Consider the following 26,374-nt stretch of genomic DNA (forward strand, 5'->3'; position numbering starts at 1 on the left):
ATGGCAGTCCAGTGGCACCCCGGGGTGCAGCCTTGTAGTGAGACTCACTACTATGCAGTCCCTCCTGGACATCAGCACAGGGAGAGCTCTGCTGTTCCCTCGTAAGCATTACCCCTTACAAGCAGAGCTTTTGTCTTCTTACATGTTCAAGTGAGAATTCATGCCAGGCAGCTTGAATTAAGAAAGCTAAATGTTTTGCATTTTATATTAATTTAGAGACAGCTTTCCATGGCAATTAAAAGCTTCACATTAACACATGAACACAATTTTCCATCTCAGCAGGTCATATTGAAGTATGGCTGTTACAGGGCCACAGCAGTTCACGGGATGGGACTGTGAAAGGAAGGAGGGCAGAGAATTCCCACCGGTAGAGGAGCTGATGTCACCAAAGATTCATGAGCACTTACACTTTCTCAGTGCTGCTACAGTTCTCTTACACAATATCAAGGGAAATTGTTTTTCAAATAAGGTACAAAGTCTCAAAGTCTTTACTATTCAAACTTACTCAAGTTCCCAGTTATTTCTCAGAACTGGAAGCACTGTGATAACTCTTTGAATGAAGCCAAGATGTCAATCAGACTTTACAAGTTCTTCCTGCACTTGTATCTGAATGCATCTTGCCTTTGCATCCTGCCTGCAATGCAATGTTTTGGTTGTGAAGTGATTCTCCATTAAAAATATCTGTGCATTTTTTGCATGGCAAATTAAATTTTGCAAAATTAGTGCTATAAAATCTTCATTATGCATTTCTTTGTCCAGTATTTCCTTCTGTGGCAGAAAGGCACATTACTCAATCTTTGACATCAAAACCAGTTAAATTCAAATCCGCAGAATTAAAACTGGTCCCACGAGTGTGTGACCTGTATATATTCATTATGTCAGTGATATGTCAGTCTTTTTTTCTGAAACCTTATTAGTAGCAGCAGTTCCATCCCACTTGAATGAGAATAGTTCAGTGTCTGAGATGTGCAAATCTCAAGACACTTTTACAGCTGAGGAACACCCTCAAACACAACTGATTTCAGTAGGAATAAGTTGTCAGCACTGGATCCATAGTAACACACATGATCTTTCTCATGTGCTTTCCACCAGAACAGCAGCCTGCAAACAGACCTACAAGGCACTGGGAACTTTGAAGGACCTGAAAAGCCATGAGTGATGATTCTCTCTGGGTGCTTGGCTTAGTTTAACCCACTCACCTGTGAATTGCAGCACTGCACACACTGGAAAAAGAAGCATAAATGTCTGTGCCATAAACACGGTACTTTACATCTTGACATCCTGGAGGGCATTTTGCAATGAATTCTGGATTTATTATCTTCCCAGCCTTGACATCGCAGTCAATCTGAGGTATGTCTGTGAGAGCAAAATCTTGGTAAAGTCAGATTGAATGTTTTCATAGCTGAATGATCTTGTCATAAAAGAATGAGTAACTGAATGAAAGGGATGCCCTCCTCTTATGCTCTTACACCAATGCTTTTGTGATACAAGAAATGTCTGTGTCCTCTGCATCTACAGTATAACACGTAACAAGCCTTGTACCAAGGATTGTGGCTGTATGGATGGAATGAAGAAATCTGAGGATATTCACTGAATCAGAATTGCAGGGGTTAGAAGGGACCTCTGGAGATCATCGACTCCAACCCCTCTGCAAAGCAGGCTCCCTCCAGCATTATTTCTGATTTTCAGTGTTTATTTCTTTAATGGAGATATGACTCTGATGGAGGGAGAAAGAAATGTTGTTACCTGGGCTGTGGTTACCACTGAGGAAGGAGGCAGTTGGTGAAGAGGTGGCCGTGAGTAGAGACCAGGAATGACCATGCACACAGGAGGCATGATGCTTCCCAAATCTCCCCCATGCTCTTGGAATTCTGTGCCATCTGTAAGGCTAGGCTGCAGCCACATCCCATTATCTTCCCCTTAGTTTTAAAACTATTTGCTGGGTACAATTTACTTTGCACAGGGCATTAAGTATAAGTCATCACCTCCCAGCATTCTTGTATTTTGACTAAATCATGAAAACAGTCTGTAGGACTGAAAGTTATGCATCCTAGTGTATAAGACATACACAACCTCTCTCATGCTAAATAAGTACATATGCTTTATGTTACAGCAGATTCATTTCATGTATTTAGATCACTTTCAAAAGCCTTATGATGACCCTTGTATGCTGAGTGGGAACAAATGAAGACACATTTTAATACTGAAATACACAGTGTCTCCTTTACTCATGGACCAGTATCACACATTAATTCAGTAGAATAACTTTTACTTAATGTATGTTTCCATTGACTCTCTAAAGAACTGTGAAGAGTTACTAGATTATCACTTCAGACATTTTTATGCATCAGCCTTGCTTGCTGTAAAGCAGCCAAGCATATTAATGGAATCACTTACTTACATAGCTTAGCCTTCTTGGTCTTCTTTGTGGCTTCCTTAGCTGCATATGTACATGTAAGAAGTACACCTAAAACAAAAAAAACACAGGTTTCAGGAAAAAGGTGGACTGCCAGCATCAGTCACCACAAGCTCCTCTGCATGGGATTTCCCAAGTTTTAATCAACTGGTTGAAAAAATGAAATAGGAATATTTAATGACACATCTAAGCTTTTGCTTGTTGGTTAACTTATCCAGTCAAAATGACAGCTTTCTAAAGGGGATTCAAGAACAACAGATCACATATTTTTCTGTGAAACTCATTGTCAAAAGATGCCATTGAGTCTAAATAATCCAGAAAATAACAAAAAAGCCAACTGTTTCCGTGAGTGGTGCAATACTGCAATTGGTGTGATAGAGATACCAGCAGATCAGCATCTCTGTGCATTAAGTAACTAGGAAGTTGAGGAGAAAGAAAAGAGGACACATTTATAAACATTTTGCTTTGGAACCTTCTTGATAGGAGAAAAGTTCTAGTTGTGGAACTCAGAGGAAAAGAAGATGCTCACAATACAAAATTAATTGCTGATTTTCCTTTTTAGTGAATCTTTAAATTACAGATATTTTCAGCCCTGGTGATACACCTGATGTAGACTGTGTCTAGCTATATTCAGGCACTCAGAAATCAGTTTTGAGTAATGTGTATTATATACTGCTATGCAAAAGTCAGGAAATCTGGGTGGCCCATTTCTGAAAAGCTGTGCCAAGGCTTACTTCTCCAGCAGCCACTGATCAGCCAGAACAGGGGAGTGCAAGCCTACTAACTACTAATCGCATCACATCAGCTGTACTTACAGAAGGTTGCAATGACTGAGGCCTTCATAGTGACTGAAGCAAAGTCTCGATCAGTAAGGAGCACTGAAAAGGAAAACATGAGTAGATCAGGTTGCATTTAGAGGTGTTGTAGATGATACTGGAATGGTAAGGGAAGAGGGAGCGTGCAGCATTCATCAACCTATCTCAGTCCTCATGTCCTGTGCCCCTTTCTTCTGGACTTTGCAGAGCAGCTGACATCCCCAGAGATGATGCTAGGGCTTTAGAAAAACCATGGACTCATTTTTTACTTCTGTCAGACTTTGACTTTTACCTCAGCAAAACTAAGGTTTCATTGGTTTCAAGGTTTATTTCTGAAGCCAGTGGTAGCAGAGGACATGACAGATATGGACATGCAGTTGTTCAAGTTAATTTACTAATTTTCTAGGGAGTGCTCACAAATTTGTACATTCAAGTGCATCCTGTAACGTCACAAATGTAAGAGGAACATAAATAATCTCACTCTTGAAGCAAGTTGCGTAAAGTATCTTGCAATCATGCCATCGATTGTGAGACAAATTATTGATTTCTTCCTTTGCTGAGGATGTGTGTGTGCAAGCCTGAGATTAAGAAGACATCAGCCCTTCTGAATGGCATTTGTCTCTGGGTCTGTTTTTGTGGTTCCTGATTCCTGCTATCCCTGAATATCTTGGCCAGCCTACAAGGATACAAACTAATCACAGGTATCCTCCTTCTCCTGAGCATGGAGTTCCTTCCATGATTCCACATCGTTGTTCTGCTATTCTTTTCCTGATTACTCTCTGCTATAGAACTATACCTGGCCAAACCACCTGTCTTCCAGAGATGTAGTGCAAGGGGCCACATGTATATGAAAGAAAACAATCCACATTGTAATTAACCTTACAAAAGCCAAAATGAGAAATCTTATGTTTAGGAGGAGTGTGCTCCATAGCCACGACCAATTCCAGCAAAATCTCAGATGGTCAGCAAAACAGGGGAAGGAGCAACTTATCCTGAACCTGGCATTTTATTATCTGAGCTATGCTGTCTCTGATGTAAATTGGATTTTACATACTTTTATTTTTCCAGCTCTGTGAAATTCCTGTCATACATACAAAATTGGAAAAAAACGTTCTAATGCCCAGAGCCCTGTTTTTGTTTTATTTGTCCATTTGCTGTGGACTCTTTCACTCCCAGCACTGAGATGCTAAGATGCCTTTTGAGTTTGTGTCTCATTAGTGAATCAAAACAATGGATGATCTGGATGGTATTTTGTAAGCCCTGATTCACTGGCATCTTCCATCACTTTTCTGCGACTCTCTTCATGATTCGTGATAATGCCAGCTATGCTTAGCAGATTTCCATTAATTACTTGAAGACAGCAAGTGACCATTTAGCATTAAATCTCCTTTGTCTGAGTACATTTCCTCATCTGTATCCTCCCAACTGCCATGACACACATTACTCCTACAGCAGGAAAGCAGTGTATAAGCATTATATTAACACTGCTAAAATCCCAGTCAAATCAAGCACAAATCCAGCACGAAGCATCTCCTTCAGTTTTTTCAAGTATAAGTACTATCCTAACCTTTTGAAATCAGATTTTCTATTTGAAAAAATGTTGATTCTTTTTTCTCTGCCACAAATATTTGAAAAAGCTTGAATGCCAGGGAAAAGACAGAATTAGCACGCCATTCTTCCAGCACATTAAGTCAGACACTGACGTTTTATTATATCAACTTGGCTTTTATAAAGCTCTCCAAGGAAGTTACTACATGAAAGAAGCTCTACAAACAGATGTTTTTTTACCGCTATGAACTGTTGTTGTATGGAAAACTACACATTTGATGATGGACTTGGAGGTTTTAAGTAAGTCCTTGATGCTTGGTGTAAGACAATGCTGTCCGTCACATGTGCAAACACAAATTCTTTGCTGCTGTCACATGCTTTGTCTCTGCAGGCGTAAGCAGTTTATTTCCTGTAATCTCCTGTGCTGCAGAAATTAATTTCTGTACTCTCTTTGTACCCAATAGTGTGTGTTATTGTTCTCCTTCTCAAGGGGCTGTAATATAGCAGCAACACTGGCGCTGTTAAAAAAAATAGAAGTGGACTTTGTTTCAAAGCTATTCAAAAAGTAGCTTGGAGTTAACAGGGCTATCTTCAAGCACTGTGGGTTGAGTTAAATATGTGCTCCTTACAGGAAAATCAAGTGGGTTTGGTGTAGGTGTGAGTACACTGGTTCAGATAAACAAGAGCTGATCATCATCTTATAGGGCAAAAGATTTAAATTTTTTTAATTACATTTCACTCTTTCATTGTTTCATGCTATCCCCTAGCTCACCAGTATAACAGCTGTGTGTTTGGTGAAAACTAGGTAAATGGGCTAATACCTACAATTTTCTTTCCTCTCCTTTCTTCTCAGAGAAAAATAGCAAGGTGGTCTACAGTAGTCCTCCCCACTATGGGTCATCACACTCTCATAGCAGGGTGTTTGCTGCTGTTCCTGCTTGGTGTTTATATCTTTTGTTTCAGAAAAGAGAGCAAGGTCTTGGACACTGCTCTGTTGCTTGAAGATGGGCTTATTTCCTCCATGTTGTTATAAAGAGCTAGGTGTTGGCTCTGTTTTTCAAATAAATTCAGCTGACTGGCTTGTGGCTGTGTGTCTGGGATTCTAAGAGCTGTGAGGGTGCCAAAGGAGTCTTGCTGTAGCTGTGTGACTGGACATTCACATGTGAAGGAGGATGTAGGGTCCTGGGGCTTTCCCTCACTCAGATGCTCTGCTTCTGCTCTGTTCGCAGGAAAGTAAGCAGGTAGGCACCATATCAGGCTCCTTCTCACTTGCTGTCTTTCTGATCCTGGATTTCTAGTATGGATGGTTATGCAGGGTCCTGCTTGATAGCAGCGAATGGGGAATATCCCAATCTTTCATGCTCTGGAGCCTGACAATGGGGATGAATTTGGTGACAGAAATGTGGGCTGAAACTCTCTGAAGTTGCAGACAGCCCTGAATACAGTTCTTCCTGATCAAGGGTTGTCACAACTTGCCTCTCATTATAAATGCTTGGATTGACTGCTGTGTCAGTGGTGCCTGATCTGCTCTATGAGGTCCCCATCTTAGAAGAGAGCTAGCAAGGCTGCTGGCACCCAGTACCCAGTGGCTTGCTGAGTCAGATGTCCCAGTGCTAAGATGCCCTTTAGACACACAAACCCTTTTTTTTTCTTTTTTTTTCTTTCACAGCCACTTCAAGAAATGTTTATGTGCAGATTTTCAAGAAGAATTTAGTATGAAATAGCCCCAGTCAGACAGGTATAATGAAAAGATGCTATACCCAGCAATTTACAGCTAAATAAAAACACCCAAGGAGCCCTGTGCCACTCATTTTATATTCATACAAAGATCTGAAATTAAACCAAGGTTGAAGTAACAGCGATGAATGCTTTCTCTGCTTTCCACAGGGCTCTTTCAGAAGAAGGTAATTTATTTAAAACTATAGTGTGATTTAACTTGCCGGACCTTTCTCAGGACCTAAATAAAACTGTAATGATTATACTTTCTCATCTGTCTCACAGAGGTAACCACCAATTACACTGGTCTGGCCTGTCCCTCCCAGCACAGGAAGAAATACATTTAGGATATATCACCCACTCACAGAGAAAGCATAACTTGGAATATCCAGACAACTATTTCTATGACGATCATTACACTGTGCTTCCCTGTTTTCTGCTAAATCATCATATGTTCCTTTTTTTTCATTTGGATGCACAGCTTTCCTGGTCCATTGGGAATTGCTGTTACATGCAATCTGTGAATCCCTGTCCAGACAAGTACCTTTGTTTGTCTGTCTCTTACAGCTCTTATGTCTCATGTATATGTCCCCATTTCTCCTAGGCTTGAGCCGTTCTCCCTCTGTGCGCTGGAACTTGCTCACTGTTGGAGGCAACCTCTTTCCCTTTCCTAATTTAATGACTTCTGCGTAACACCAGCCAGGGCCCAGCCACGTTCCTTGCACTGCAGTGTTCCAGAGAAACTGAGAGCAAAGGGGTGATGGAAGGGACATGGAAAAATCTGCAATCCAGTAGGACCTGAGGGCTGTGGTAGGTACAAAGCATAAGATTCATGGCTACATTTCCTTTGCTCTTTGTAAAACACAGTTTTCTATTTTCAATAAAACAATTCTAAAAAGTCAAAGGGACATTTTAAAGTGCAGCACATGGTTTCCCAGGTTGGATGCACAGTTAAAAAAAAACACTGAATAACTGTGCTATTGTGCTGCATGCAAACTCAGAATTATTGTAGTGTGTCAGAATTCCCCTAAAGGTATATATTTGGTCTAAAAGTGAAGAATTTGTGAAAACAGCACTGAAGAAACTTCATATCACTCTGGGGATGGCTTTTGAAATTTTTGTGGCATGTTGAGACAAAGTTTAACACCTTTTTGTATGGTAAGAACTTAGAAGCAGAAGTTAGAGAAACAGTATGTTTATGCTCTGCTTATTAGAAGTACATGTATCCCTTTGCTAAAAAGGTTAGTTATAGTCTAGGTTGAAAGTAAAATTAATCCTTAAGCATGCTGATAAATTTATACATCATCTTACAGAAAAATAGAATGGAAGCTGTATTAGTTCAGTCAGTACAACTATCATTACCTCCTGCCAAAGGAGTAAGTGGTTGAACTGAATTGATTGACAGTGACTTCTTCAAGGAAGTCAAAATATCTTCAGGAAATCAGAAAGCATCAGGAAAGCTGCAGAAAGCATTTTGGAATGCTAAAATGCTTCTGTGCTGACAACCACCCCAGGCTATGTCCTGCAGGCATAGCTCATCCTTCCTGACCCCCCTTCCATAGGCATGGGATATAAAGGGGCCACTGGCATGCTCAGTGGAGATGCATGAGCTGTTGGTGGATCTCCTGCAGGCTCATGTCTTCCAGATCTGGGCCACAAGCGGCTCCACAGGTCACTTGCTAGCTTGTGCTTTCTTGTTCTCCTCACAGAGGGTGGCAAAGATTAGTCTTCAGTCTTTGAGCTGAGTCTGCCCATACTTCTGTGGACGTGTTACATGTTTTTCACCTGCCCTACAGAGAGATTTTAAGGCTTGAATGTCTGACCCTTCTCCTTCTCATGGGTTGGAGGTGAGTCCTGCTCCTCAAGGGCTCACGGTGCAAGGCTGCAGTGCCAGTAGAGCCTTACTCCTTGCACTGCAGCAGGCTGACCTTCTCAGCAAGTGGTCACTGCCACTTTGGTTTTGCTACAGGCAGTCTCAATTGTATTCATCCTTGTGGTGTCAGCATGCAGCCCACCTGTAGTCCAGCAGGCATGTTCAGTCTGAGAACTATCACTGGACATGGACAGGGAGCCAGTGGAAAACTACTCCTGTGAGTGTTATTTCCAATTTTAATGGCTCAAGAATACATCTTGAGACTTCAGGCTGCTTTTGGGATGAAAGTGAGCTACAGGTTTGCATGGGTGTTAGCATTATAAATGAGATTGTCATGGGTAGTGCTGGATCTCTGAAAAGAAAAAGAAAAGGTGTTGCTGGTCACAGACTTGACATCTGTATGGTAACTGTTGAGTCATGGCCTGAACCACTGATTGAGCACCTGGGGAAAGGACCCAGTTAGCCCTAGGAACACAGGTGAAGGCAATTCACCCATTTGATCAGAAGGGGTAGAGTCTTACTGCATCTCTCTTAGACCTCATTTAGGGGCTGACTGCTACTGTGGAAGGATCTTTGGTTGGAGATCTCTCCCTTGTGGAGTTTTCCCTGTGAGCCTTGATCTTCAGAGACGGGTGAGTGCTTTCTCTTTTCCTTTGTAACACCTTTCTGCTGTGCTAGTCCCTTTGTCATTATGCTTCCTGTGTCACTATTCCACCACGTTGATCTTTCTGATTGTTGCAATTACATGCAGGTAAAGCTGTGCAGCCTCGTTATATGCATGTTGGTAGTCCATGGCAGATGGTGGGCACAGGCTCTTCAGCATACTGGTTATGCAGTATGATGTGGTTTTGCTTCTAAAACTGTATCCCCTGATGTCTGAGGTGCCTGAAGGCACTTGAGGAACTAAAAAAGGTGGTGTGGCAGGGAGCAATGCCTTCAGAGCCTCTCTGAAGTACTGTGGGTACTGTGACAGTGGAGGTGCAACCAAAATTGTTGAGAAGTACTTCTCAGTACCAGGCTGATATTGATTTACCAATTTTGCCAAATAGAAGTTTTTAAAACCTGCAAAATGCTGGTGTGCTGCAGATGCATTGTCAGAGTGGTGAGCAAGATAGGCTTCCATCGTCCTCGGCTGGCTGGCAGCAATGCCTACTGCCACCAGAGTCATGGAGCCATACATGTGCATCACTCAGATTCTCCAGAGATGACTAAGGCCCAGGGCACACAGCACTGCTGCCAGCTTTCCTCTGTGTCTCACTCTTGTTCTGGAGCTCCAGGATAAGCTATGTGTTTGGTGCAGAAAGAAAGAATGGAGCCTTCTGAACCCCTAAAGGAACCTGGCAGAGAGATCGAGAAGTACAGACATGGTTGCATTTAAACTTCCCTGTAAACAAATGATCTTGGAAAGGTAAAAATTTCCACAGTTTTATGTACAAGCCTGGAGGCACTGGAAATCCCCAGTCCATCCTGGTGGGGACATTAAAGGATTGCAAGAAGCTACACAAAGATCATTCAGAATTTTTCCAGAAAATTTGGCTCATGTCAAACTGTCATTTGGCAATTTAGTTTTTTCACAGGGAACCAGCTGCCAACTGAGAAACTGTTGGCTTCCGTGTTACATGCATTACATTTACAAAGCTATTTTATAAGGTGGCAGGCCAAAATGCAGTTTGCAAATATTGTTGGCATCTTTAGAGCTTTTTCTAATATCTGTATCTGTAGGATGTCCTGTAGAATGAGATACATTTTGGATGTACGAATGGACTTTTAACACATCTTCAGCTCTGGAGATGAAGCAGAGGTAGGATCAGCTTAACAGTTATCAGAAAGCTAAGTCAGTCATGACAGTAAGACTTGGCAAGTTAAGAACTGTTTAAACAATTTGAATGAAGTAAAAGTGGCTATGAATGCTCTTCTGAATCCAGAGGTATCTCCAGTTTGGGAGATGAGCTATATATTTGGGTGCTTTTCTTCAAAAGCAAAGTGGCAATGCAGATGGTATTATAACTTTAACTAAAATGCATTTCCAACTTAAAATGCAGGTTCCGACTCACTGGAAAATATTCATTCTGCCCAACACTTCCTGGTTTTTTCCAGGGCTCATCTGCTGAAAAAAATGGTGCAGTTATGTCCCACTGTGAGGGAGAGCAGAGGCGCCAGCTCAGAGGAAGGTGGCAGAAAGTTGAGGGTGAGAGGGCTGTGGAGACAGGGAATGGTGGCTCTACTTCTCTGCTGGCAAAGCATGCTGCAGAGGATGTGGGAGCAGCCCTCAAACATCACAAACACTGCAGCTACAGGGCACAGAGCTTGGAGCTAGATGTTTGCAGGGATCTGAGCCAGAGCTCAGGTACTGAACTGTGAGTGCTATGCTGTCCTGACTACCGACTTCTGATTCATCTCACTGTCTGCAAGAGTCAGTCATATCCATGCAGGCTGCAGTCACTGCTGGTGATTATGGCTATCCCCATAGATGCCTTAGGAGCCTACACCACATCTGAAGCTACCCCAACATGTCTGTGGGCCACAGTACTGGAGGAAAATCTCATCTGTCATACACAGTCTTGTGTTACCTGCAACAAACCCCTTCACTCCTCCCTTTTTGCTGCAGTTTGCTCCGCAGGGCATTTCAGGGAGTCAGTTTCATTGCTCCCTCCCATAGCACTTGCAGCCACACGTGCAGCCCCTGTGGGCTGGGAGCTAAAAAAGTTCACCCGTGTGATGCAGGCAGTCATGAGCCAGACAGTTTAATTTACTGATGTAGATACAGCCTAAACAGCTACAGCTTTTCTGGTTGCTTCTGCACCACTTGTGCTGCTTCTGTAGCATTCATGCAAGTTTTCCAAGTGTGAAGTGTGCAGTAAATAAACGAACTAGGGTGCAAAAGAATGACATCTGCTCTGAGACTTGTTAGAGGGGCTCTTTTACAAGCGAATGAACCACCAATTTGTAGTAAGACATTGTTTTCTAAACACAGAATAAAAACTGTTATCTTGCTTGGCTGGTCATTAGAAGAGAGATAATTATAGTCTCAGTGTGACAATTGGCTCCAAACAGTGATTTCATTGTCCCAGTCCCCAGCTGAATCCCAGCACAGGCACCCAAGGCCAGCAGCACTGGGAACAACAGGACTCCTTGTGCATGAGCGAGTTCAAAAAAGTGACTGAAGTGCTTAAGAAGGTGCTACGCACCTATCTCTCCCTATGACTCTGGCCTTAAAGACTATTCAAGGTGGGCAAGGTGAAAAAAAAAAAAAAACAAGCTCAAATTTTAGTTCTGTATTGATTTCTATTTTGTTCTGTATTTCTATTTTCTAATGCAAATCAGTGAGCACCGTATGACGGACTGGCTTTCAGAAAGAAGGGCGTGCTCAATGGTCAGTGTTCAGTTTCTGAATTCTTGAATGGTGGACTCAGAGCTTCAAGAGGCCGGAATGTCTCTCAGGGCTTTCAGGAAACTTTGGGCCACTTGCCCAGATAACACTGCACTGCTATGGGACAACCTGCGCCTCACTGATCTGGCACCTGCCCATCTTTCTGTACAGAGATTTCATGACTGTATGCTAGAGCATTTTCTCTGCATTTAGCCTCAAGGCACTAGGGGAAGAGTACAACCATAGCTGTTGGGTTAGCATGTTCAGCTACTGAGCACTATTTTCTTTCTAGAGCTGTATTTGAAGCTCTGAGGTGAAAAGGAAAAATATAAAAATTTTCCAGGTAGACCAGTTACAATCAAGTCTTTGCCACCACTACATAAATTTCAGTTTGTTTTTTATAGTGTTTTCTAAAAAGCAATGGCCAGAAATAATAACTCTGTTATTTCACCTTAAGTAATTAGTTTTTCCCATCTTCTGTGCTTGTGCAGTCTCAAGCAGTCCTCTTTTAGAAGTACTCATTTTAATCAAGTTTGACCCAAGGGAGCATAAAAATTAATTTCCTACTACTTTTGTGAAAGTAAGTAGCTGGGTGAAGGAGTGAATACCTTATTAATACTTCCACTAAAGGAAAGACTTCACTAATATCCTGTTATCAGGTATTAGAGAACCAACATATACACTCTTTCTTGGATCCCAGGTATGAGGAAACATGGCAGTGTTGCTTATAAAACCACTTGGTTCAACAACCAAGTGTCTTCTGCAAGGACACTGCCAGGGAAGAAACTGTCTTACAGAAAATAGCAAGCATGTTAAGAGCATCCTGCCTCAGGCAGAAGCACAATGCAATATTCAATTCTATTGGTAAGGCAGTTTCTCTTTTAGTTATTTATTAAATATTTTGTTTATCTTGAGTAACAGAAACACTGGAAATCTTTTTTTTGTCAGCCCAGCAACTTAACACACTTGAAAAATGTGGAAGCAAAGTCTACAGTAAGATACTGATTCAGTATTCAGAAAGTAATGTGCATGTGCAATGCAGTTACTTTTCCTTAAGCTCTGCTTGTGTTTCCTAAAGAGACCAGCCTTACGGTCATCACTTTAATTCAGGTGGTGATCTGAGTAAAGACTGTAGTACCATGTCCTTCAGATACAGAAAAAGAGAGCCAGCCTTTGTCCATAATAAAATGCAAGGTGTTTTTAACTTTAGCAAACATTCAGCAAAACACGTTATAAACATAAATTGCTATTCTCAAATAGATTTTGTAAGCCATGTAAACTGAACTAAATTTTTCTTTTTTCTTTTTTTTTTTTTTCTTTTCTTGTTTTTGGTCTTCTGTTTAAATTCTGGGGATGTATGGTAAGAGGGATCTGCCTCTTCAACCTGTAGCTCCTGTTTTGCTCTGTATATAGCATAGTTCATGTAAACTCTAGGAACAAAATACTGAGTAGGGATGAAAGTTTGCTTGGGGCATCTGGTTCATGTTTGTACTAGTCTGACAGAAATCACATTTTGAAGAGACTTATCAGGACTCTAATCTCTCTGTAGAGAGCTGAATGGCTATGGCAGGCTTGACAATGCTATTCATTTTTGGACCCACAGAAGCAAAATAAGCACTCAGCACAAAAGGATACGTAAAGTCTAGGCTACTGTACTGCTTATATGTCTGAATCTATCCAACTAACAAGGGAGTTCACACCGTATAAGTACACATCACTGGAATAACATAATTTTCCACTTGGTGTCTTGGAGATCAGTGTCTCCAGAGACTTGTAGTGCTAATTAATACAACACATACCTTCCTATTGATCAAAGAGGCAAAGAAAAAGTCTTGAAAGCAAAGCCACTTTAAACATAAGGAACAGGTCGCATTGCCTATTGCACGCTATTTGAACAACACCCATATATGTGCCTATTGGTGTGTGACTAATATATACCATGCTTTATGAAGCAGTTAAGCCCTTGCTATTCAGGCAGTGAGTATATGTGTCCACTTTAACAGCAGGGGTTTAATGCTTTTATAAATGCTTAATGAAATAAAGTACAGTTTCATTTTACATCTATGTCTTCATCTTCCTGGGTCTTTGATCTTATGCACACAGCTGGAAGGTTAAACAAAAAATTATATCCCTACAGTTTCTTAGCACTGAAAATATTTAATTATCATCAACACACACGCAAAAAAAAAAAAAAAAAAAAAAACAATTCCCTCTGTCCCCAGAAAACAAATATAGCAGAGAAATGACATCAGAATTACCTTGTTTGAGGTGTGCAACTTTTTATTCCTTTTCTCCACACAGTGTGAAAGTGCTTTTTTTTCCCAGTTTTTCTGTACCACAAACTCCAGCCAACATTATTTTAAAGAATCAGAAGCAGGCAGCGAAGGGAGGCCTGGACACCTTTTCTCTTTCAAAGAGGAGCTAATCAAACATTCCCATCGAGCTCCCAGCTCTGTGAAAGGCACGTTGCCCTCCCTCCCTCCTCCCTCTGCTCCTCTCTCCCTCTGTCTCTCCCTCTCCCTCCCACACACACAGACCTACAGAGCTCCTTACAGTGATTTAGCAGCTGAATTAGGCGGTCCTATTTTAAATATATGTTCCCTCCCACATGTTTTTGGTAGGGATTTCTATGCTTCTTTTGCATCAGCCTGTCAGATATGTCAGGTTTTTCTCTTTTGGAAAGAGAAGTTTTATTTGCCTGATATTCTGATTCAACTTTTTTTGTTTCCCTATGCAGTTCAGCACTGTATTAAGAAGACCATATCTACTAAATTCAACAGCCTGGAGTAAGTTCAACAGCTCTAGAGATCATAAGTACCAGATTGCTTAGGTGAGAGTCAGATTTAAAGAGGTAGATAGCTTCTGAAGAGACAGACTGTGATGCCTTTACTCATGTTTATAGCATCTTATTCTGTAAACAGCCACCCTGGACTTGGAGGATTAGTAACAACAGCAAATCTGTGAGTCTGACCACAGAGAAGCAGAAGTATGAAGTAAGCATTAGCGTGGACTCTTTTCTGGTCTGGTTGGATGCAGAAGTTTAACAAAAAGTTGTCAGAGGTTTCTAAACCAGCACTCATTTAGTGTGGCCTGGCCAAATGAGATGATACAGAAATGACTATTTTTCTTAAGTATCTGTACATGTAGCTCCTAAATTTCTCAGATAACTTTAAGAGAAAAGTTTTACTGAGACTTTCAAGATCACAGCATTCACAATGTTACCACAGAAAGGCGTATCGTATCCTTGGATGCTGGAATGCAAAGTGTAATTTGCAATTTCAGCTAAGTATTCAGATGTTTGTAGGTGACCCATATGAGTGAACATAAACAGTTTTATCTGAGATCATTATTAGTGAAAATTCATACGTTAGGACAAAAACCTAGAATAAATATAGGAGATGGAGCTCAAAAGACACATTGAAGAGATATGTAGTTCTTGGCTACTTCTGATGTAACGGTTCTGTAAATACATTTGGCTTGAGTGAAAGTGATTAACATTTGTTTGTGATTCTTCTGTCCAGTACTTATGGAAACTGTAAGACAGCTCAGCATACCAATGAACAGTACAGCAACAGAGGTTTATCTAGAAGTTCCAACTGTTTTCCTAATTTATAATCATACATAATAATTTGATTCTTTCGATTATGCTCTCAAAATAGAAATCTAGGCTTGACATGGTAATTCCTTGTGAGGCAGAAAAAAGTATACAGACAAAAAAAACTTGTCCTGATGGCAAATCTACTAGCAGATCTACCCAGCAAATCTACTGAAAAAACAACACCCAAAGTCTTGCTAATTCAAGTTAAGACTGTCAGAATATCACCAGCAGCTTTTTCATAATGTGTTGTGAGGTTCATTTATTCAAATAATACTAGGCAACACGATTGAGACCTTAGGAATTTTAGAGGTCCTGAAGGCCAGACATCCAAATACTGGAGTTGTACAGCTAAGTGGCTGTGCTATTTTCCAGCACTTCTGGATGAAGTGATAATCTCTTACCTACAGATGTTGCTAGAAATACTCTCAAGTGTTTGTACACACACCTTCACTGGTATTTAGCCAGTTATTTTCCACTTAAGAAGACTATTTTCAGAAATCCACAAGCATGTATAGCCTATATAGCTCCATAGTAGTAGATCAGTAGTTATCTAAGAAGTTTCTTGAGGTCAAATCAATTAAATTCTAAATTGACTTTGAAACAGAGCTGTACATCAAGGAATGAGAACCAAAGAAATATAGTGATGAGAATGCTGATGAGCAAGGCCCTGACAAACCAAGACTTAGGCAGAAAAAGGCTCAGGTTGTGCTGGCAGAGTACAGAAATTGTCAAACTGGTGCTGTACTATGGATGAGAAGAAATGAATGACTGGAATGGTACATGCAAAAAGTTCTCCTGAGGTTCTTTTTCTGGAACTCGTATTAGCTTGTTCAGGGCTGTGGACATTGGCAAGCTGAACACGATTGATAAGGAGTTAAAGCAACAGTTATTGTGTCATGGTAGGTCATGTTCCATCTCTGCTGCTATTAGGGGGTTGTAGTTTTACAAGGGAAATAACTGATCCATTTTTCATTTTCCATGGCTGGATTATCCAATTTATAGACAAATGGTACCCAGTGCAAAATGTCGGATTGAACTGGCAGGATGTAGCTCAAATACAGTGTTGTGTGAATACAGTTCTGTTGCTTCCAGAAAGCCAGCACTGGTGAAATCCATCTGTGCTGCACCCATCTGAGCTACGCTCAAGGCTTGGGGTCTAGAATGCTGGTGTTGGACTGGCACATTTTTGTCTTGCTGTAAGAGCTAACTGTGCATGCTGGAAATGAGCATCTTGGGAACTGTGGAGGAGAAAGACTGAGCGGGCAGAAGAAGTAAAAACTCCCTAAGTTTGTCACTATTCACCCTCTCATTGTCATGTGTAATGGAGAGCTGAAGGGTATCAAAACAAAATGTTGCAGAGGCTGCTGGCTGTCTCTCTTTATCACCACATTTCCCAGCACTGCCAGCTGTGCTCTTTCCTAACCAAAGTAACTCCCAGCCACCCAAGAACTGGCAACACAAAGTGCGGGAGCAAGAGATGAACCCTGCTGTGTGGTCTCACTTTGGTGCATAGATTTGCACAGGAAAGGATCTGCTCATTAAAAAGGTGACTGTGCAGTCAGAAAGCCACTAGTTTGAAGACAATAGCTGTTGGACACTATTATCTAGGGGGTAGAAAAATGCTTGGTGTCTGTGTATTCATGCCTCCTACCATCAGTTCTATTCAGAGGACTTCATTTGAGTTTTCTGTTAACTGGTAGTACTGCTTGCAGTGGTAGCTATAAAGTTTTGCTATAGTGTGGGTTTTTTGTTTGTTTGTTCAATTAAGGACTTCAGGTGGTGTAATCTTTCTACTGCACGACATATACAGAGATGCATACATGCATATATACATGCAAATATGCCTAGTAAGTAAGGTTGAGACATATCACAGCCTCACTTCCTCACAGCAGCAACTCAGCTGCTCACTTCAGTGAAACATTTTACCAAAATCACTGCTTTCCAAGCAGGCAGCACTGATACACGGAGTGGCTTTGATTCCACTGTAATAAGAAGCCTGAAAGCAAAGGATGTCAGATATCTGATCCATCCTCTCAAAGCCTTAGTGAAGCAGGGAGACTTAATACTTCAGTTTCAAAAAGAGTCTTCATTTTTGTGGAAAATTTAGTGACCACACTGAATTATTATCTACTCAGAGATTACCAACACAATGGAAGATAAAGAGAAGACTGATAGAGATGCTGTGATATATGCAGGCAGTGCTGGTGTGGAAGAAGACAACTCAGCCGAGTCCCTGGAGGGAGGTATGTTCCAGAAGAGCTGAAAGACCAGACACTTACTGATAGATCTCTGTCACAGACCTTTAAATAAGTCTTCATTTCTTGATCACTGGTCATGTGGAAGTTTTAAAGTATACAATTTTTGTGTAAAACCATTGCTGGAATAACTGAAAATCTAACTTACCAGAAGGGAAGCTCACTTCACCCAATCTAAGCCTCACTACAAATCTAACTAACTTCAACATTTTTCCTGAAGCTTTTGTTTATAATACAGTTTGAGGGTTTACATATTTCAGCCGACACAGAAATGTAAGGTCCCTCATTTCTCCCTCTCTCTGCTGAGATTTACTGGTAAATGAAAGAGGAAAACCTCACCTATTCGGAAGTAGTAAACAAGTTCACCTCTCCCAGATCTGATGCTCAGCAAGCAATATGTCCATGGGTCGAGGCAGGTGGTGATGTTCCATACATCACACCCTGTTTTTTCCTCTCTATTGCATTGCATGGCCTTTGTCCAGCAAGCACTTGGATCTGAACCTGCCCGGAAAAAATTCCCTCATTTCCATCTCCCCTCATACTGCAAGGTTGTTGGCTTAGCATGGATGGTTTGTCATAGAAAACCTTTTAAAAGGTCACTCTACAGCCCTGTACATACCTAAACTCAGATGGGTAATTTTTAAGGGGAAGGCCAGGAGTCCTCCATGCCTCTACCCTACCTGCAGGCCCAGAGCACATGCGGCTCTTCTGGTGTGGGGCTGTGGCCACCTTCTAAAACCAGACTCATTTACACATGAGGCTGTGGGTAGGAGATGCATAAGGAGTCACAGTGTTCATGGCTGCGCTTACTGGACTGTGACCATTGTGCAGAAACCACTGTAGGTTCAGTCACTTCTCAGTGACTGATGGCAAGCTAAGGAAGCACTGTCAAGGTCCTGACTCTACATGAAAGGACAGAAAACATAGGTAAACAAAATGATTTCTGCAAGATCACGTGTAGCTATGTCACATCTAATCCTATCCAAGTACTTAAGCAGAAAGGAGCAAGTTTTCTGCTCTCAATCTCCCACGAGTCTTTTCCATCAAATACTACTGTAGGAGCCACAGAGCAGACTGTTCTCCATGTGACAGCCCCTCTAGGTGTCCTGCATAGCCTGGCAGCCCTGCTGGCATGGCAGCACATGGCAGAGCTGAGTTCCCAAAAAACAACAAGAGATTCAACTTCTGTAACATTGCTGTGTTCCTGATACACTATGAAATAAAATATTAATTTCTGCACTCCTGCATTTGAGGTAAATGTGCTTAAAGACCATTTCTACACTAAAAAAATAAGGCACAAGTACGTAGTAGAAAGTTAAAAGTATAATTGGGTTAGCAGGGCAACTAGGGGGTTAACATTGTTTGGTTTTAGCTGCTTAAAGCACTTACATCTAAATTGACCTCAGGTAAATAAAATAACCAATGTCCTGGAAGGCTTATATAAAATACACTGATGTGTTTGTCTTGTGCTTGAGAAAGGTACGAAGGCTGAATTATGTATACTGGAGCTGTTGCCAGCGATCAGAAACTTTAAATAATTAGAGCAACAGGGTAGCCAAGCATCTGTTTTTTCTTTTTATGAATGGAAAGACATCATGGGCCAAATGAATGCATAATGTTGGCTTGCCTGGTTTAAATGGATGGGTACCAAACTCACAGAGTGTAAATTTGTCTCAGCGGGTGTTTCTCAGTGAAGATGGCAATGGTCATCTTTCCTGAGACTACAAAGAAACTGGGCTCCATCAGTAAGCCCCAGGCTCCAAGTTCATTTGCACGCTCCACAAAGAAGGTGGAGACAAGGGATGCCTAAATTATCCTTTTCAGGTGTGACAGCTCAGTATTATGAGAGCTGTCAAGTCCCCCACTCTGGATCCCCTGCAGCATGCACGTGGAAATGGGACCTGCCTGGGAGCCTACTTTTCTGATGGGACAAGCTCAGAAATTGAGATTCACAGCAGTAAATGCAAACTAGACTCTAATATGATACTGATATCTGAATGACTTGAGCATCTCTTGAGTGGTTGGCACTGGCACAGGTTGCCCAGAGGAAATGTGAACTTCCCATCTGTGGAGGTGTTCAAGGCCAAGTTGAATGCAGCTTTGGACAGCCTGGAATAGCGGAGGATGTCTCTGTCCATGACAGAGAGCTGGATCCATATAGTCTTTAAGGTCTCTTCCAATCCAAATCATTCTGTGATTCTAGGACTATTGACCATTTTTGGAAATTTTTGATCTCATCTGCCTCTATAATAATCAAAAGACATAACAAAAAATGAACTCAGGCCTGGACAGAAAATATGATGAGATGTTTGAGCAAACTCAGAAACTAGTATTATCTTTAAAGAGTGTTTGTATACTTTGAGAGAGATCTAATATGTAGTGCATTAACTATTGGTAAGCAGACAATAATGGAACCAAGATGTCAGCTGGGTTTTCTTCTAGATCTTGAGCTGTAGCATAAAAAAAATGCAGTATTGTTTTCCTTTAATTATCTCAAGATCTTTCTCTGTAGGAAAAAAAGGAAAACAGCCAGAAGATCCTCTTGTAATTGGGATGCAATAAAGAGTTATCAGGGGATCAAGAAATCATTATTTCACTATGCTGCTGAATCTATCCCTACCCCTACCTTCTATCCCCAGTATTGCCAGATTTATAGCAGAGGCTGCCACAAATGCAGTATTAAAACTTAGCAAAAGTGAGCAGTTGGTTCCAGGATGCTGATCCCAACACATCTGAGGTCAGCAAATTCCCTGTGCTGCTGTACAAGAGGAGTTTGCACTGATAACCTGAAGGGTTGCAGCCAACTTTAAAAGTTGTTACAATATGGAGGGTTACTGTAATGTTTGCATCTCACCAGCCTGCTATCAGAAAGCAAACAGTCACTACAATGGAATCCCATTTAAAGGATCAGTTTTTTAGCAGCGCTTCCAGTTAGACAAAAATGCATAGTAACTGAACAGAACCAGGTCTGTGGGAAGCCAAGCATATGGATTTTGTTCATCTTGAATGCAATGTAGGTGGGGATTGAGTCTTCCCAGAGTAAGTGGGGTGTATTCTATAGTGGTACAACTTCATATAAAAACTGATTCAGTGGCATAAAGATCCTTGATTGAAGAGTAAAGTCATCTGTTTAGGAGAGCGCTCTTTGTTGATGAGAGGTTTCAGCTCTGCTGAATTCAGTGATGGAGCCTGCAGGTGAGGATGACAGCTCTTTAAATACAAATGGCTTTTTCAGCATGCTTTCCCTAAGTGCTTTCAGTGTGAGCCACGTGCTGTCATTGCCACTGTTAATTTAGTTTGCCAAGAATACCAGGTCTCACTCTGGATCCTGGTGCCCCTTACCTTGGCAGTAAAGCTCAACCATTCACCGCAAATCGGGCCTGAAAAATGTAAACCCTGTAACAGTCTTCCATCTGTTCTTTCTGACTGTTTTCCTGATGTGTTTTCTGTTTACGCTCTGTAGGGCATCAGGTGTCAGAGCAAGTAGGTGATGCCAGTAAAAGCCACTTCATAGCAGAGAGCTCGTGGCTGCCTCCCAGAACCTGAATGCATCCCCTCTGTGGTGCCCTTATCCTTGTCTTCTCCAGCTTTGGCTCTCGGCACTGAAGACTATTCAAAATGCAGGTTTTTTCTGGAGGCAGCATGCAGAAATCATACTGCTGCTCTGGCACACAGAAGTGTTCAAACATGCAGCAGGGCCAGAACTGCCAGTGTGTTTAATGGATAGATTAATGTATTTGCTTTGCTTGTATGCATCTTTCAAAATGGGTATTTGCCAGAGTTCATGAAAAGCCCCTCTGCATGCAGCTCCTGTGCAAAAGCTCAGCATGTAAGAGCAGAAATCACTGTTACCAATCTTGTGGCAATTCAGTTCCCTCCAGGCTTTCCCTGCCTCTGAAGGCTGCTGGACTTGTGGAGGTCCATTTGCCTTCAAGAAGGCAGAATTTCCAGAATGGACTCAGCTGGTGGATGGGAGCAATTGTTGGTGAACCCATGTTCCTGAGTGGAAAGGTGGAGAGATATCAGCCTGGATAATCCTCTCGCCTTTTGTGTGGTGCTGTGTTCATATAAACCTCTTACTGTGTGGATCCAGGTGCTGGCAACACCTTCCTTGAGGAATGGTATGCATTATGGACACAGACTGTCTTGTGTTTCAGCAAGGTGGAACTCAGTTGGGAAGGAGACAGTTTATGGGGTCCTGGGGGCTCGGGGAGAGGGCAAAGGCAGTGGGGAAGTAGGAGGGGAACAGAGCAGGGGGAGGATTCTGGGGAATTAGAGCCCCAAGGGCTCTATGTGACATAGATACAAGGAGGGTTTGGAGGGATGAAAGAGCTGCCCTCAGCATACAGTCTATGGACTGGCAAAAACACTTGCATTTACCTTCCCTTCTTCCCCTCTCTGCTCCAGCCTTCTCAGCTGAAGTGGGATGGGAGAGATGGTATTCTGGTGCTTCTGCTAAGTTTCTCATTGCCTTGGTAAGTATTGAAGATCTGGACTACTGTCAGTCACAAAAATGCATTCAAAAATTTTTTGTGTGTGTTTGCACCAGCCTGACACTGGAAATGCTATTTGTTGTCCACCCAGGGTGGGGCTGGAGGCAGGAAAATCAGACTCCTTTCCTGTGCTCTGGGTCTTTGCTACTAAGTGTTTATTCCAATACACGTGCAAAAAGGTAGAGTCTGGGTAGTGCTGGCTCAACATGGAGGAAGAACCTCTGTGACCCTTTTTGCTGCCCTTTTGCATGCCATTGATATTTTTCTGCCTGTACAGACACAATTCCTTATTCCTTGCTTCCTAAAGATCAAGATCATGGGACGGTGATAGAAATATTTACTACCCACCATGAATGTGAAGTGAGCACTGTTCATCCCCCAACAGCTGGTTTTCTTCAACACATGGTCTCAATCAGCTGCTCAGTACATTAGCACAGTGTTCATGAACAACCTCCCCTTTTCTACCATTTATCTAAGCACCAAGTTGCTTGGGGCATTTCCAGCCCTACAGAGCAACAGGGTGTGCTGCAAGGGACAAAAGATATAAACACAAATTTCCACAGTGCATCTGTGCTTTCTATAAGTCCGTAATTTCTCGTGATTCTTTTAAAGTTAAAAAAGCAGAAAGCAGACAGGATGCATAAATATCACTCCATGCTGTAGCAATTCAGTTAATTATAAACTCAGTGATGTAGAAATAGAATGGCAAGGAAGAGTCATGTCTCTTTTTTCGACGATGCCTCAAAGGCTGCAGAAGTATTCGATGCAATTTTAAATCCTTCTTTGAAATCAAGCCTTGAGAAGAAAGGATGCTGTCTTGTTGTATTTAAAAGAAAAAAGTCAACTTTAAAATCTTATAATAAAAAGAAATCTCTGAATAAGCTCTGTCCTCTGTTCCCTGCCTCCATTACCACAACTGTATATTATAGGGTAAGCTCTGTGTTTCAATCCTCAAGTTAAGTAAATTATTTCTCATAAATTGCTTTGTCACAAGCACAGTTAAGCTGGCAGTACTATATGTGTTCTTATAATTGGCAGCCTCAAATCTCCATGAGAACTGCAAGAGGAAAACCTCCAGATTTTTGAGCTTTCTAGTTTTTTGTTTTTTTTTTATATATTATGAAAAATACTGTCGGCTCTTTCATGCTTCAATAACTGACATTTCCCACCTTAGGTTCTCAAGGCCCTTTGCAAAGAAAGGCAAACAATGAAAGAATGTGAAAAATGCCTTTGGGAGAGAGAAAATTAAATTACGCTCATGTTCTTAGAAAATACCAGAAGAAAAGAAAGGCAAGCATTTCTATGGAGAGAAATCCAAAAAGCACAGTGCTCACAGAACAGAGGTTGGAATGGTGTTTGAATTATGGAAGATGCAGATGAGAACAGCTACCTGCAGAAAACCCTACAACCTGTCTCTCACAGCTTTCTCCACCCAAGGCGTGTAAGAGGTTACTGCCCACAGCTGTTGCTGCCAGCCTCAGCTGACCTGATCCAGCCATACCATATAGGGCTAGCCCTAAATGGAGCTTGTGGAGTAGGGTCTTGGTTTCTCTTTATTGATGAGGGCTCTTCCACCTGAAGATGACTCAGAAGGTGATGTTGAAACACGATGACTTCTGTCTGAAAAGGTAGGAATTTGTGTGGATGTTTATTATTACTTTAAATCTATAAATGGAAAAGAATCATAGACAGATTAATGGGGTTTCACAGCCTCATGAGAGGTGCATGTGATTTTCATGTCTTCCTGAGAGAACTGGGGCATTGCAAATAGGTGCCGCAAAGGCAAGGTGAGGGGAAGGAAGGTGCTCAGGACTCAGCAAAAGGTGAATGATTCATGTTGTTGCACCTACAGTTCTTTGATACTGTCCTGTGTGCTTAGATCTGTGCTTGGAGAGCAGCTTGCAAAGTGCTGGTGGTTTCTGCTGCACCCTGGTAGGAGGCTGGGAGGGCCAGAGAGGCTCGGAGGGAAGGAGGGTGGATGAGGCATCTGCTCCATTCATTTTGCTGAGTGTGTCCAGATCCCAGTTCAGCTGCTGCGCTTCTTCCCTGAAGCAGAGCAGTATGAAGCTGGTTTAAAATCTCCATTGCAATCTTACTGTAGGCTGTTATGTTCTGGTAATGGTTTCTGCGAGTCCCTTCCCATCAAGTGAAAAGGTAGTTATGATCAGTGAGACATGTGGATTGCGTGTTGTGCTTGTCTAATGTAGTTGTGATGGGAACACGAGAGTCGATCCTGATTTGGGCTAGTTTATGAGAAGGAGGCACGTGGCCTGTGGAGCTCTGTACAATGTTACGTTCCCCTCCACAGTAAGCTAATAAAGGACAAAACTAAGCTGTGTCAGCTGTGATGTTAAATATTATGCGCTATCCTATGTTACAGCTCACTGAGCACTTTGGCTGTTTGCTTTGGTTCAGTGGGGTGGGTAGAGCTGCTGCTGACGGTGTGCTAACAGCCCAAATGAGTTGTAAATATTCACTGTTGAGGCCACTGGTGCATCGTGCAATGGGTCTGTATTCAGCCCCAGCTGTGTTTGCTGAATGCCCCTTTCAATGCCTCCTCTATATATGGGACTTTATGCCACTGAGCCATCTTTGCCATGGATTGGGATAACCTGTGTTTTTTACTTTGCACTGATGCTTAAAGGAATTCGGATGCTGAAATCTGTTTGTTTCCTTTGTGCCACTGTACGGGAAAGTCTGTAAAGAAATCTGTGAGTGCTGACAATTTCCATCCAGCCATTTTTGGCCATTTAAGCTGTCATTGATTTTAGGAGGTGACTATTAGATCTTAAAGTTTCTGCTGCTCCAAAGTGAATTTCCTTGGCTTTCATAAAATTCATGCTTCATAGCCCAGTCTAGACTCAGGTAAAATATAAAATCCAGTCTTCTATAAAATTCAGGAAACTTAACAGAGAGTTCCAGGCCCAGCTAGTAGAGCTCTGGCATGAGATCTCTTTCTGGGTACTTTGCCAGAGCATGCTTGGCATCAAACAGAGTTTGCAATAGCAATTTGAGAATATATGCTGTTCTCAAATGACAATGCAGTGTCATCTGATGACAGCATTTCTTCACTGGAAGAGAATGAATAAAGTACCTATGAGATAAGTAGATCAATTTCCAATCAAAAAAAAAAAAAACAAAGAAAAGAAAAAAGGACTTAAAGTTTTTGTCTGTCCTAATTCATTGCTTCTCTTTTGCTCTTGAAGGCACATTTTTCCACTTTTCTGGACAGAGCCTCTCCAAGACTGATGCAATCAAAATTCCTCTGGGAAGGACATCCCATCCCTACAGTACTGAGTTTCTGTTTTCTTTCTTTCAATATGTGAACCCTTTTAATCATCTAGTAAAAAGCCACCTTACAAGAATGAGTAAAAAAAAAAATTAGAATAGGTACTGATTTCATATAATAAATTAGATCTATTTGCAGCAAGTATTTGCTTTTAGTTTGTTGTTCTATTTCTTTTCACGTGTAAGGTAGAAACAGGTATTATTATGAAGGCAGTGCTGTTTGGCAAACTGCATTTAGTTATGGGAACTTTTTAGTCAGCTCCCGGATGACTTAGTTTCACACATCTGAGGCTAGGCTTCCTAAAGGTGATAAAGTCAAGGGCATTAAAATTAAGTTGATGTTTGAGAGAAGTCAAGAAGCAAAAAGTCAAAGTCAGCAGGCAAACAAACTTCAGGGGGAAACTGAGTACTGCCCTCTGCATGCATGCTTTTTGCATTATCACATCTGCTTTTCTACAAGGATGGTACATGAACACAACATGTAAACAAGAACTGTTCTGCAGAAAATGGGTGATCAGGAGGTCCGTGAAACCATGAACCTCGAACTGAGGACAATGATGCTAGTTTTCATCTCTCTCTCCCCCTCTCCTTTTTATTTTTATTTTTATTTTTATTTTTTTTTAAGTTTTTGAAATGCTGTCTTTGTTACCTTTTTTATTTAAAGGGAACTGTGACAGTGCAAGTGAAGTCAGTTGCTGTGAAGAAGATAGTTTCTAGGAACTAGTGATTCTTGGGCTAGTATTTCAGATGAGATTTTCAGCATCATCATCTCTGTCATTCTATCATCAACTAACATATAGAGCGGAAATAAACAGGTTTTATCCATAGGGCTTCCTGAGAACACATCAGTGGATTGGCAGACATGATGTATTTGTGTTTCATGAGCTTCTGTGCCACACTCTTGGAAAGTATCATAGAATCACTAAGGTTGGAAAAGACCTCTAAGATCATCTAGTCCAACCACCAATCCATACTTACCGTTCCCAGTAACCATGTCCCTCA

At 41.6% G+C, this 26,374-nt stretch overlaps 2 protein-coding genes and 2 long non-coding RNA genes across 6 annotated transcripts in view; 3 read left to right on the plus strand and 1 right to left on the minus strand.

The window, feature by feature from the left end:
• VIT (vitrin) overlaps positions 1-14,283 on the minus strand; it is a 43,665-nt gene extending 29,382 nt beyond the window's left edge. Inside the window, exons 1-4 of the mRNA XM_031593187.2 lie at positions 13,997-14,283; positions 3,232-3,294; positions 2,402-2,467; positions 1,200-1,356 (exon numbers count right to left, since the gene is read on the minus strand). Coding sequence (XP_031449047.2) covers positions 1,200-1,356; positions 2,402-2,467; positions 3,232-3,259 — 251 coding nt within the window. The 5' untranslated portion in view covers positions 3,260-3,294; positions 13,997-14,283. The remainder of the gene's footprint in view (positions 1-1,199; positions 1,357-2,401; positions 2,468-3,231; positions 3,295-13,996) is intronic.
• LOC149918942 (uncharacterized) lies at positions 1,272-9,339 on the plus strand. 2 transcript variants are annotated; one of them, XR_016464157.1, is made up of 3 exons: positions 1,272-1,350; positions 7,100-7,305; positions 8,904-9,339. It is a non-coding gene; the product is annotated as an uncharacterized LOC149918942 (long non-coding RNA). The 2 variants fall into 2 exon arrangements; XR_016464158.1 differs by lacking the exon at positions 8,904-9,339 and adding an exon at positions 8,205-8,567.
• LOC149918943 (uncharacterized) lies at positions 9,440-17,819 on the plus strand. 2 transcript variants are annotated; one of them, XR_016464155.1, is made up of 4 exons: positions 9,440-9,776; positions 10,466-10,556; positions 14,476-14,568; positions 17,472-17,819. XR_016464155.1 is itself a non-coding variant. In XM_090135286.1 (4 exons), exons 1-4 carry the CDS (start codon positions 9,733-9,735, stop codon positions 17,597-17,599), a joined length of 312 nt encoding a protein of 103 aa, XP_089991412.1. In that variant the 5' UTR covers positions 9,440-9,732; the 3' UTR covers positions 17,600-17,819. The 2 variants fall into 2 exon arrangements, 1 of the variants encoding a protein (XP_089991412.1); XM_090135286.1 differs by having other exon boundaries at positions 14,476-14,524.
• A 4,121-nt stretch (positions 17,820-21,940) lies between these two features.
• LOC149918944 (uncharacterized) lies at positions 21,941-25,456 on the plus strand. Its single transcript, XR_016464663.1, has 3 exons — positions 21,941-22,066; positions 23,259-23,712; positions 25,291-25,456. It is a non-coding gene; the product is annotated as an uncharacterized LOC149918944 (long non-coding RNA).
• The last annotated feature ends 918 nt before the right edge of the window (positions 25,457-26,374 follow it).

This window comes from Phasianus colchicus, chromosome 2 (genome assembly GCF_987193195.1).
Source record: "Phasianus colchicus chromosome 2, bPhaCol1.hap1.1, whole genome shotgun sequence".
In the NCBI taxonomy this organism is placed as follows: domain Eukaryota; kingdom Metazoa; phylum Chordata; class Aves; order Galliformes; family Phasianidae; genus Phasianus; species Phasianus colchicus.

Excerpts from the sequence above, each read along its gene's own strand:
- LOC149918943 (XM_090135286.1), top strand. The coding sequence starts at position 9,733 with ATGGTTGCATTTAAACTTCCCTGTAAACAAATGATCTTGGAAAG. Across the intron at positions 10,557-14,475 it reads AAGGTGGCAGAAAGTTGAGG|TTCAGCACTGTATTAAGAAG; the intron begins GTGAGAGGGCTG and ends TTCCCTATGCAG. Across the intron at positions 14,525-17,471 it reads ACTAAATTCAACAGCCTGGA|AGATTACCAACACAATGGAA; the intron begins GTAAGTTCAACA and ends TTATCTACTCAG.